The following is a 12,874-nucleotide window of genomic DNA, read 5'->3' as shown; positions in this document are numbered from 1 at the left end:
ACCGTATGAGGATATTCCTGCACTTTGTCTCCAAGAACCATGGGGAATTGAGAGCCCAGAGGGAACTTCACTTCCCATCAGGAGGCCCCACCACTGTCCGGGGCCCTCCCCAAGCATGCACTCAGGTGGTATTCCACCAAAAGCAAGGGCCTATTTATTGTTGGCTGTTAGAACTTTGGTTTTTGGCAAAATCAGGTAAAGATTTGTTGGGGTTTCAGTGAACCCTGTCCATTAGGATTCCTCTGCTTCCCATCCTGTCTTCCCATTACTTTTTATGAGCCTCCTCCTTTTTTGTTTCACAGTTGTCTCCCTTACCTACAGGGCAGGACCCCCTTGGCTGCCTGAAACCCTGGACGGTACCAGGCCCTATATGTGCTATGTTTTATGTCCTGCACACACAGACCTATGATTAAGTCTAGTTTATAATTCAGACACAGTAAGAGATGAACAGCCATAATAACAAGCTACAACAATGCGCTGTAATGAAAGTTACGTGAATGTGTTCGTTTTCTCGAAATCTCTTGTGTGTGGTCCTCAGCCTTCTTCTTCAGACTGCTGGGAACTGAGACTTTGGAAAGTAAAATCTCCAAAAGCAAAACCTTAGAGGAGAGGGAACCTACGGTGTGTCGCTTATTCATTCACTGAACTTTTTATCCTACCATCTCCCAATCTGTTTTATGTCTTTGCTGTCCCCTGTCCCTTGCCCACCAGCCCACCCCTGCCTGCTGCAAACACTGACTAACAGGATCAGAGTAGTCAGGGCTTCCAGCAGAGGCATCTCTGTGACATGACTCATTATTATGTAGTTTAGTCATATTAGCATGTTGTGTGCTAGTATGTATCGGTGATATTTAGTTCCACCCAAGAAAAGCATTTTTTAACTTGTTTTGTATACTAAAGTTTTTAAACTACTTGGAAGTGGAAAATACTTGAAAGTTGTTTAAAATTTTTCAGTAAAAAGTAAAAGTTTTGGACTGGGGTTGTGGCTCAGTGATGAGGTGCTTGCCTAGCACGTGTGAGGCACTGGGTTCAATTCTCAGCACCACATATAAATAAATGAACAAAATAAAGGTCTGTCAACATTTAAAAAATATATTTTTTAAAAAAGTAAAAGTTTGGTGAAATTCTTAGTCCTTGAAATAAAACTTCATTTGCTCCTTCTTCTCTGTGGGCATTAGGAATCCCTCTGTCCTTCTCTTAACTGTTTATGCCTATAGCAGAGGACAATCTATCTCAGAGATGGGCCTTGATTTTTGGTGATATTCTTTATGGTGGGAGGAATTCTGTTTAAAACCTACACACACACACACACACACACACACACAAAGGCATGCACACACCAACATCCTGTATGTATAAAGATCTTTTAATCACAACAGATGAGGGTGGACAGGGCTTAGATTTATTAAATGGCAAAGGATAATAATGTTAAACAGCTTTAAGGTTAGAGTCAATATCTTAATTGACCCTTTCTCCTTTTGCGGGATTTTTTTTCTCCTTTTAATGTGAGACAATAAATGTATATTATAGATATTAGATGAAAAATAGGTTAATTTTTTAAAATGAGATCATTTGGAATGTTACCAATGACATATGTAGAGTTTAACTATACCTCTTTTAGCTCGTTTCTAGTGGAATTGTTAAACGAGAAAACAAGGTGAATTTCTGTGTAATAGTAGAGCTCAGAGTTCACAGCTGGAGAGTGGGCCACCCCATATCACCTGGAGAGATGACCTCGCCAAGCCCCCAGGGACTAAAAGATTTTAATTCTTGGTTTTTTATCTGGATAAAAATGAAACCAAATGGAGAATTTGTTAGGCTTAATGAACACATTTTGATTTGTGATCATCAGGATCAAGTCAAAAACTTGTACCACAACTGCCGGCCCAGTTTTGGAGCCAGTCTGAAAACATTTTGGAAACACCCCCCTGATTATCTAAGGCATGAGTTACCTGTTTCACAGATTGCTGGTCAGTATAGCGATGGGATACAAAGACTACTTTAAAAATTGACAGAAGAGTAAAGTGGCAAATGCTTTGATCTGGAGGAAAAGGTATATTTCTTGTATCTGAAGGAGAACTATCAGGTCTGTTACCTTTAAAGTTCAAATTGGCTTCTTTTTTTCTTTTTAAATAATTTTTGGCTGTAGATGGACACAATATCTTTATTTTATTTTTATGTGGTGCTGAGGATCGAACCCAGGGCCTCATACATGCTAGGCAAGCACGCTACCACCAAGCCACAACTGCATCCTTGCAGATTCAGCATGAGTAGTAAAACAGAACACCTGGTGCACCTTGTGTGTTTTTAAAAAATTGATTCCATGCTGATCTGCTGGTCACCTTCCTGCACTTTGGTTGTAAATTCTAATGGGCATAGCTAATTCTTAAGACACTTGTTAATTGTATATTGATACCGGGGAGGGGTCCCTAATGTTTACTAATTTTGATGATCAAATTCAAAAGTCAATTCTGATAAAATATCTTTGAAATGATTTTAGGAATCAAAATGTGGGGGGAAGGGGAAATACTGAGAATGATATTGGACAAATTGTATTATTATTATATTATATTAATTATTATTATATTGCATATTAATTATAATATTAAATTGTGTGCAATTTACACATGTACAAATGTGTCATGATGAATATCACCATTATGTACAATTGCAGTGCACTAGTAAAAAAATCATAATGCACCAAGAAAAAATGTGGAAAAAATGTGTTTGGTGGGGAAAGATCTAGTCCTATCATTTTAAACAAAATTCTCGATGTTTATGTTACCATGATGATAGTGTCACCTCTTAGAAAAGAGTAATTTTCCAATTAATTAATGGATTAATTATTTAATTGGCACAGATCTTCACTTTTCTCGAAGACTTTGACTTGGTCTCATGGTTTGCTCAGTGACTCCTGCACTGTTCTGGGTGAAATGTGTGGGAAGTGTGTGTACTATTGGTCATTTTGTGTTCTTCTGTTGGAAACGACCATTCTAGAAGGTTTTCCTATATCTGGGAGAACCAGAGAGAAAGAAGTCTGCCCCACGCAGTTTCCTTTCTCTTCCCCCAGGAACAGGTGACCAGTATGCTCAGCAGGGAAAGCAGGGCTCTGACCAGCCCCTGTGCTGTCTGTCCCAGGGTGCCAGCACTCCTGGCACGCCCGTACCTGGATGCCATTCCTCAGAGCAGGCTGGGAACTGTCCCCACTGAGGACCACCATGCTCTGGTCCTTGTGAGAATAAACCAAGGGACACACATAGAGAAAAGTGAAACTTAGCATATAATTCTGGAGAAGAAACAGGACTAATCCAGCACTTGAAAGATGCTGTGACTGGTCTCAACACACCTGTGCTTCTGTTCCATCGCAGCCCCTGCAGAGGAGAGGAGACTGGGCTGGGTTTAAAAAAAAAAATACAGAATGGAATTGGGAGAGTGACATTCAGTGCCCGAGCTTCCGGTTCTCCGTTCTCCTCATAAGAGTCTCGGTTCACCAGGTCTCTTGCTGTACTTCCTCGTGACTTCTCTCTAAAAGGAAAAGCCAGGCACAGCCCGACTCCTGAGTAACATTTCCACTTCTGCCTCCATCCTTGACCTCTGCTCCAGTAGGTCTGGGCTTAATGGTTCTCCCTGAAGTCAACAAACCCAGCCCAACTCTTCATTCCATTTTGATTTTGGCAAGGGCGGACAGGCTCGGCAGCTCACCATTATCAGATGCCAGTGGGTGCCCAACCCCAACAGGGATATTACCGTGTAATCTCATTTCTGGTTCTTGGTCATTTGTTTTATTTCAGTTGGTCCTTATGGCCTGCCTGGTTGTTCACAGAGTATGAAGTAATAATCAAACCCAAAACCTTCCAGAGCCCAGTTCCATATGTGGAAGGTGTTTTATGCCCAATCAAGACCTCTCTGTCTTCAAAGCTGGCAAGCTGGAGATTAAAATGTTTTCATTAATCCGATTGAGAGGAATATCATCCTAGAAAAGGAATAGCTTCAGTTTGGCATGGTTGATGTTGCTTCCAGAGGCCCTTTAAGATTTCCTTTCTAAAATACCACTCTGGAAACTGGGCATGGTGGCACATGCCTATAATTCCAGTGGCTTGGGAGGCTGAGACAGAAGGATTACATGTTCAAAGTCAGCCTCAGCAACTTAGTGAGGTTTTAAGCAACTTAGTGAGACCCTATCTCAAAATAAAAAATAAAAAGAGACTGGGGATGTGGCTCAGTGGTTAAACGCCCCTGGATTTAATCACCAGTATAAATAAATAAATAGATAAGATAGATAGATAAAAATACCACTTCTGGATCAGATCATATACAGTCTAGGGAAGGGACCGTCAATCAATATTGTTGATGTCCTGCCCTTGCCAGTGTTTCTGCACTTACATGATTTGTGTTGAGCTCGTCCCATGTGTGTGTATGGCAGACTGCAGCATCAGAGAAGGGAGAAGAGTCTTATGCACCTACTGCGTGCCCTGCCTCAAGTGACATATGCAGAGAACCCACATGAACATGAAGTATGCCAAGGGTGTGGCCCTGTGCTAACTCAGGAGGGTGGACGGCGTTCAGTCCAGAGGGGAGCACGGTCTACAAAGGACAGTGGCACTGTAAGGCGTCACAGTGTTTGCAGATCGAGAATGGAACAGAGGAGAAACTGCCACTCAAGGAAGATGCAGGAAGGCAACTTGCAGAGGGGACATCTAGACAGAAGTTTGAAAGCTGAGTAGGATTTTATCAGAGTATTTAGAAAGTCAAGAGCACATAAAGGAAATAAAGCAGGCAGCTGGAATCCATCAGTATCAGAGGATGCTGAGGGGTGATGCAGGGGGGGAGGCAGGGTTTCTGATGGGACAGAGAAGGGACGGCTGCATGGGTGCAGGGACTGAGGGCAGGAATGCAGGGGCACACCAGGTGCCTCAGAGTCCTGCTTCTCTCTGGTGCAGTCCTGCTACTGCACCATGCTGCACCACTCCCCCTCCCCCCTTCTCCTTGCTTCTTTTCTTCTTCCTCTTTAAGAGTAGGAAGTAACACTTCCTCCCTTAAACCGCTCTCTCTCCCTTGATGATCTCACCTGGTCCCGTGGGCACAGATGGCTTCCAAGCTCCATGTCATGGCCGTTCTTCTCTGCCTGCCCGTAAGCCATCACAACCTCCGCTTCCTGCAGGAATCAAGACCTAGGCACAGCAGAACTGCGGAGCTTCCTCTGTATTTCTTCCCAACCCACCTTCTCTATTTTCTTTGTTCTTATTAATATTGGCATCCAAATCTTAGAGGTTTAAACAGCGTAGAATTTTTAAAAGTCTCATCCCTTGCTTGAATCTTTACAATAAACTCAAGTGCCCCCCCCTTCTCTTTTCTCGTGTCCTTTAAAGTGCCACTGCTCAGCATCCCTGACAGATGACTTCTTGCCTAATCCTCATTTGGTACCAACTTCCAAACCCAGCACCTCAGATTCCATATTCAGCCCCTATCCACCTCTCCAATTTTATTTCTGTGGAACATAATCTGACATTCTTCGTTAGTCTCTGTGTTTAACAGAAAATTTGACTTCGCCACTATGGTTAAAGCATGAAGGATTTAAAGAAGAAAGCTGATTCTTAAACTCTTGGCAATGAGACAAAGTTGGAGTGGGGTAGATGGCTCACGGGAAGCCTGAGCTGGGGAGGGCAACAGGATTTATCGTTCGATGGATGCAGAGTTTCAGTTTTGGAGATGGATGGAGCCATGGGGGCCCAACCATGTGACTGAACTTAATGCCACTGAACTGTAGATGTGAAAATGGTTGAAATGGTTAATTTTATGTGTATTTCATCATGATAGAAACAAAACAGGCTTCCTGGCCAGATTGAAAATATCAACATGAGAGGTTATTGAAGATTGGATGAGAGGGATTTAGAAGATTTCTCTGGAGAGAACTGGACTGCAGTTCTTCCCCTAGGGGAAGGGGAACCAGTCCTACTCAAAAGTAGAGTATGGCTTTCAGGGACACCAACTGGGAGGTGCATCCTGTTTCGCGCAGTCCAGAGCACAGTGGCCTGGAGTCTGACATCTGCTTGGCAAATCTAGAGGGCAGAAGTGGGCTGGCAGGCTACTTCCAGGGACAAGCAAGAGCTGCCATGATGGTAGGTTAGACCTCAACTTTTTCTCTTCCATCAAATAAGAGGTGATTGTTTCCCATAGCCCAGACCTTGGCCAGATCCCCAAAGGATGGCTGGTGTGGGTTTTGTCTCAACTGCTGTCCAGAGGGGGCTCTGTGAGAATCCAGGGGACCAAAGCACAAAGGAAGATGGAAGCAGACAGGTCTGGGAGAGGCTGTGGAGGAACTGAGTGGCCCCAGGCTGGAAGGAGTTGACCCACAGAAAGAGAATTGAAGGGAAGAGAGAAAGATCACCTCTAAGTGAAAGGCCCTCCTTCGGAGGAAGACCTCATAGGCATGCCCCAGGAGAGAGATGGCTGCTGGCCCCGGATGCACAAAACCAGTCCACAGTAGGACAGTGAGAGAGGACCTTCCCCACACCCTCCTCTCTGCCCACCTCCTCTGTCCTGTCTGAAGGAGAGCAGGTGTGTGGGAGAGAAGGCAGTGAGACAGAGAGGGGCCGGCCATGCCCCTTCCTCCCCACTCCCCCAGGCTTCCTCGGAAGGTCTGTGCCACATCACGTGGGACTGAGTATTTTGGCTTCTATCTCAAACCATTTTTCTGTCCAAAGAAGCTTTGATAAATCTTTATATTCATGAAGAATTGCCAGGCTATGGGCCTGCCTGAGATTTTACCCAGGGACAGGAGAAGAGCTTAGTTCCCAGACAGTTTTGAAGAAAACAATGCAGGACAAACATGAAGTAGCTTCTGTTACTCTGGGAGTACTGCCTGCCCAAGCTCCAGTTCCGCCTCTGCACCTTGGCCCTCCAGCAAATCAGACAACAGGATGTTCCCAAATAGCCCAGGGAAAGTACAGTTCCATCTTTGGGCTTTGGCTCCTGTCTGACACCCTGGGTTTTAACTTTCCTTCTTGTATTAAAGGGATATTTATCCTCATGTGGTCAGTCTTCTAGATGTCAACAGCTTGAGGGCGTGAACTGTGTCTTGCTGAAGTTCACACCATCTACCACAATGCTGAGGACGTAGTGGACCTTAAAGACAGGCTGTAAGATGACCGAGTGGCTGATGGGTGAAATACTGCATAGCTGGCTGGCTGTTATGTGTTGGTTTATGAAGGTAAAAAAGACAGTGGAATTACCTTTTCCTTTTCTGTTGCCCAGCAGAGTTGGACCCAGATTTACCCATTTGACAAGCCTACCCTAAAAATGCTACTAGGTATTGTAGCTAACGTCATTCTACATTAGTGTCAGAAACTGATCTTTGTCATCTTATTATGGGGATGCATATTGGTTTTCATTACAAAAAAAAAAAAAAAAAAAAAAAAAAAACTAGGTACATGATACAGTATCGCTATTTATCTTAGGAAATTCCAAAATACAAATAAGAGTCTCGTCTCGGTGGATCATCATGCATAGCCCACGCCCCAAGCATCACCTGCTCTTCACACCTTGTCCCTCATGTATATTTTATGTCCTGATTTCTTTCTTGGAATAGCAATGTATAGATCACTCAGAATAAAATGAAGATTTATGCTATTCCTTTAAAAAGAGGGTCTAAAACTAGTCCCATCATGTGGGTAGGGAAAGGAGTAAAGTCCTGGTGTATAGACGTGTCCCCGGGTGGAGTCAAAGCGAAGAGCGAGTGGGGCAGATGAAGTCCGCTCTTGTTCTGCGAGATCGTCCTTGGCAGAAGAGGGACCCAGGGACCCAGCGGGGAGTGGAGCAGACACTTGTGCTCCCAGGCCAACCTGCCCAGGGACCTGGCTGAGATGCTGATTCATATTAGGGTGAGACTAGGCTAAAGCGTAAGAGAAGGTTTTCTTTCTGTTTTTGCCTTGGATGCAGTTTTAACTTTTTTGTTTTGGAAGGAAAAATAGAATGTGGCAAGAGCTCCAGCAGCGGTTGTCAACCAGAGTGAGTCTGCCCTCCCCTCCCGGAGAAGCCGGCAACGTCCGGAGTCATTTTTGATTGTTAATGCCAGAGGGTGGTGCCACCGGTATTTGTTGGTAGAGACTAGGGATGTGGCTGAACATTCTGCAGTGCACAGCACAGCCCCAAACAGCAGAAATCCTGACCCCTAGGGTGATAGTGCCAAGATGGAGAACTTCTCATTTTTTTTTTTAAAGCAAGGAAACACTTGGCAATAATGCGGGGAACAGAAACAGCTATAAAAATATTGATTGTAATATGTCTTACTCATCCATTGAGATGTTAGTTTGAAAACCCTTCTCTGAGTCTGGAATCCATCAGGGAGATTAAGGATGCTAAAGGTTTTTATCAGTGATCAGTGTTCTGTGCATTTTTGAAAGGTCAAGAGTTGTCATAAGAAAGGGCAGAAACACTTCCATGCAAATCATACTTGAAATGATCCCAAGTAGATTTTAAAAACTAATTTTATTAAAGTCAGTGCTGCAAATAGCCAGGTAGTTTTTAATCCAGGGTCAAAGTTGGGAGATGGGGTTGTGGGAGAAGATAAATCATGGAGCTTCTTTCTAGCCTTGCTTTTTATGCTGTTGAGTTTTGTTTTGTTTTGTTTTGTTTTTTGTTTGTTTGTTTTTACTCAGTGAATGGCTTTGTGTTTGGTCTGGTGTCTCTTCATGTTTGCCCTCAGGCTTTGGAATGACTTACCAGTGTGGGGTGCAGAGGTAGCCTTATGTACCTGTGACTCCAACCCCACTGTTTATTTTCCAATATTAAGTACTTTGGGGGAACATGAAGAGGGAAAGGTGTGCTATGATTGCTTTCCTGAGTGGGTAAGCCAGCAGGAGGTCTGATGGCCATTACCAAAGTTGGCCAGTACTAAAGAAGGTGGACTGCAAGTGAAGGCAGAGGAGCTGAGCACAGTACCTGGAATGCTTTCTCTTCTTCCTTCCCCTCCTCCTTCCCTTCCTCCACCCTCCTCTCCTTCCTCCTCTTCTTCCTCCTCCTCTCCTCCCTCTTCTTCCTCTTCTCACTCCTCTTCTTCCCCCTCCCCCTCCTCCCCTTCCCCCTCCTCCTCCTCCTCTTCCCCCTCCTCCTCCTCCTTCTCCTCCTTTTCCTCTTCCTCCTCCTTCTTCTCACAACACAGTGAACTTGAGTTTTATGTGCTACTTCACAGACATGTAGGGAACAAAACAGCTTGGTAGGAATGGGGAAGGGGAGACGATCTAAATTAAATATCCCAGTTGCCTGCAGTGTAGATGCTGACAAGAAGCAAGTAGTTTTTCCTGAGGAGCATGTGTAACATGTCAGGAGTAGGGGGGTGGTACAATTAGCATGCTTCTTAAATAAGATCTCATTTATAACACCATATTAATTTTAATTATTTAATTTAAAGTGCTCTTCTGTCTTTTTCACTGCTCATCAAAACTCTACAGGTATTTGACTTTCATTGGGGCCATGCTTGGCAGGAAAACAGTATCTCTGACAGCGAGCTCAGCAGTAGGGAAGTCTCCCTTTCCCTTCTTCTGACTCTACCGTGGACAGTCTTGTTGCTCTGTCTGTCAATCATCTGTTTGTATCGATTTCCCAGGCCTATTATACAAAGCTGTCCACCATGTGGTAGCTTATCATGATTCTGGAAGCCAGAGGCCCGGCCAAGGAGTTGGGCAGCCAGTACCTAGTAGAAGAGGATCCTCCCTTACTTCTACCAGCCTCTGGTGGCTCCAGCAGTTGGTGACTTGTTGCATAATTCCAGTCTGTGGGCTTTTCCACAGTATCTGTATCTTACCCTCTTTGGTCTCCAGTAAGGGCGCTTGTCATTGGATTTAGGGTCTACCTTGGATCCTCCAGGGCAGTGTCATTTTGAAATCCTTAACTGAATCATATCTACAAAGTCTTTTTTTCCAGATAGTATTACATTTCTGGGTTCCTAAGATTTGGACATAGATGTATCTTTTTAGGGCCGCTCTTCATAGATACCTAGAGATAGATGTCTTATCTTTCATCTACCCGTCTTAGTCTCCTTAGTTTTTTCATTTTCTAGAATGCTGTGTACACAGTAGTTACAAGAACTATTTATTGAATTGAAAGTGTGATCATATTTTAAAGTGGCACTGATTGTCTGCACTGATTGTCCCACTTTGTTTCAAAGATGTCCTACCATCACTTCTAAGTGATGAACAGACTCTCAGACCTTGCAAAGCAAATGTGTTTCAGATTAAAGATGAAAAATCTAGTAGGCACACCCAAAGGAAGAGCTGTCAGTCAATTGAACTGTTATTATAACCTGTGAGATTGCTGTTCTTCTGGGTGTTAATCCTTGAACTACAATTAACTTCCTGGGTGGTCTTTAGGATTACTAGCTTCCAGCAAGGTATAAATGTCTCCATTGAATTCACCTTATTTACTCTTTATTAATTTAGGTGCCTTCAAAGAGAGAGAGAGAGAGATAGAGGAAAAAATTGATCCCAGCTTTAAAAATAGAGGGAAGAAATTATAATATTAACAGGTTTGCTCTTATTTGATTTACTGCAATTGAGTAAGTTATAGACAAAACAAGGACAGGCATTGACTGTGTTCTCCACTGGTATTGGAAGCAGCATGGTGGAGAGGAAGGGGGCACAGGGGTGATAAGGAGACCCTAGTCAGGAAACCAGGTGAGTTCTAGACCTGGACACCAAGACCTGTCTCCGTTGCCCTCTGTGTGACATTGGATAAGCCACTTCATTTATCTGGGCTGAAAAATGGAAGTCTCAGTCTCTCACCTTTTTAGAAGTCAGATGGGTTGAACCAGTGGTTCCAAACAATGTTCCAGCTTATCGTGGCGCCCACTCTTTCCAGACTATTCCTTCACTCAGCCTCAGAGTTTTCTTTGTGATTAGAAACTGGAATTGGTTCAGAATTAAGAAACAGTGGCATGTTTTTGTTTCTCTCTATTCACCTGCTTGCAGCGGAAAGCTACAAAGAAACGCGGACGGTGAGGATTAAAGAGGAACCCATGGAGGTTGACGTCCAGGACCCCCACGTCTCCATATCACCCAGCCGGAATGCTGGCTACAGCACTTTAATCGCGCGAGAGAAAACCGAACCCTTACAGAAGATGCCAGAGGGCAGAGTTCCCCCAGAGAGAAACCTCTTCAGTCAGGACATCTCCGTGAAGATGGCTTCTGAGCTTCTCTTTCAACTGTCTGGTATGTTCAGGGTTAGGAAAAAAAAAATGTCAACCATTGAAAACCACTGGGAGGAAAACCCTCCTAACAAGGTAAAAAAGTAAATAAATAAAAAGGAAAAACAGAAAAGCCAACCTGCATGATAGGATGTGTTAGGCAGAAATCAATTTTGTTACCTTAACACCCAGACTACCACACAAATGAGCCAGTTGATAAAGCATTGCCAATTAGCATTCCTGCCAAACTTTCTTTAATAAATAGTTAGTAATCGTTTGAAACGAGAACTCGACAATTTGGTGCAAATGATCCAGGCTAAAAACCTCACCTCTGATTTTGTTTTGGTTGTTGATCTGATTAACAGCCATTTTTTTTTTCTACTTTGCAAAAGATACACTGAAGTTTGCTCCAGTAGCGACTGAAATTACCGTGAATTCCAAATTAGTGTGGTCTGACTTAATGAGATCATGTTATAACTTGCTAAACAGAAATCAAAAGGATGAAGACTATTTCCAGCTATAGCCTAAGAGAATATTTTCTGTAAGCCAACTTTTTCTACTCTGAATACTTGGCAATTCAAAAATGTGGTAATGGCCAGCACAGTAAAGTGTCTGGATGAAATAGTTGACGGTCCCAGTCAGTACCTTTCAAGCCACACACCATTCGTCCTTAAAAAAATTTAATATGTGGTTATTCTTTGAACGTGATTGACACTGAGATGCACACATATAAGACTCATTTTGACAGAAGCATATGCACCTTGTTCATAGTCAAACATTGGCCTACATTTTGAAGTTCATGCATCAGTGGAATCTGTTACTAGTGTTTGATAAAATGTGTTGTTATGGGTAACAAAACATCCATTAAATTCTTCATGATTTAAATGGTCATTTACCTTCCTCCTTAAGAAAAACACAGGAAAGAATCTGTGTGCCACCATGATAGTTCCCCTTGAGTCTGGCGACACTTCCTAGCTGGGTAATGACCAGATCGTGCTGAAAATGGTGGCCCCCGGATTCTCAAACAAGTGCTGGTTTTGCTCAGATCTCTGCATTATTGGAAATCACCAATTTGATAAACTTCTTAAGACCCAGGTCTTTACAAGCTCCAAAACCATGTGATTTTTCTTTGAAGTCTGAGACATATCTAAAAACAGTATTGCTTTGACAATGATTAAAATGATTTAAGAGTTAAAATTAGCAAAAGTGAGACCTGTGTGGTTCTTTTTCAGAAAGTCTCTCACGGTACATTATCACAGTTGCCTATCAGCTAAAAACTTTGTGTCTGAGAGTTCTCACCCTGGTGCTGTCCTGGCCTGGGTGACCTCAGACAAGTCACTTAGCTCCAACTTCCTGCTCTCTGCAAGAACACTGGCTGCCATTTCCAGTTCACCCTTGTCATTGTTGAATGGACAGAAAGGAATTGTCCATATAAACACACACACTGTGGCTTCAGACTAAGTATTACAAAGTGTGGGACAGATGTTGTAAACCTTTGTTTACATTTTTCTAAAACCCCACAGTATTAGGAGTTTTTTAACCTGCCCTGCTATTGAAATCTGAGACCCTTGTAAAGTTAGTCATGATTTCTCTAGCTGCTTAAAGGAAGTCATCGAGAGCCACTGTGGTCAGGGTAGAGTCCTCCCCATTTGAACTGAATTGAGAACGCCAGAGATCAACTTTTGTGTTCTTAGA

General features: G+C 43.2%; 1 protein-coding gene across 10 annotated transcripts in view; it reads left to right on the top strand.

Annotated features, from left to right (window-relative positions):
- ZNF827 (zinc finger protein 827) overlaps window positions 1-12,874 on the top strand; it is a 162,292-nt gene that overhangs the window by 74,456 nt on the left and 74,962 nt on the right. For all 10 annotated transcript variants that reach the window (XM_079154128.1, XM_079154126.1, XM_079154131.1 and 7 more), the window contains exon 6: window positions 10,965-11,204. In XM_079154128.1, the coding sequence (XP_079010254.1) occupies window positions 10,965-11,204 (240 nt within the window). The remainder of the gene's footprint in view (window positions 1-10,964; window positions 11,205-12,874) is intronic.

The sequence above is a fragment of the Sciurus vulgaris genome (assembly GCF_902686455.1).
Source record: "Sciurus vulgaris genome assembly, chromosome: 9".
NCBI classification, from domain to species: domain Eukaryota; kingdom Metazoa; phylum Chordata; class Mammalia; order Rodentia; family Sciuridae; genus Sciurus; species Sciurus vulgaris.
The sequence above is the reverse complement of the archived record's forward strand: the minus strand, read 5'-3'. Positions and strand labels throughout refer to the sequence as shown.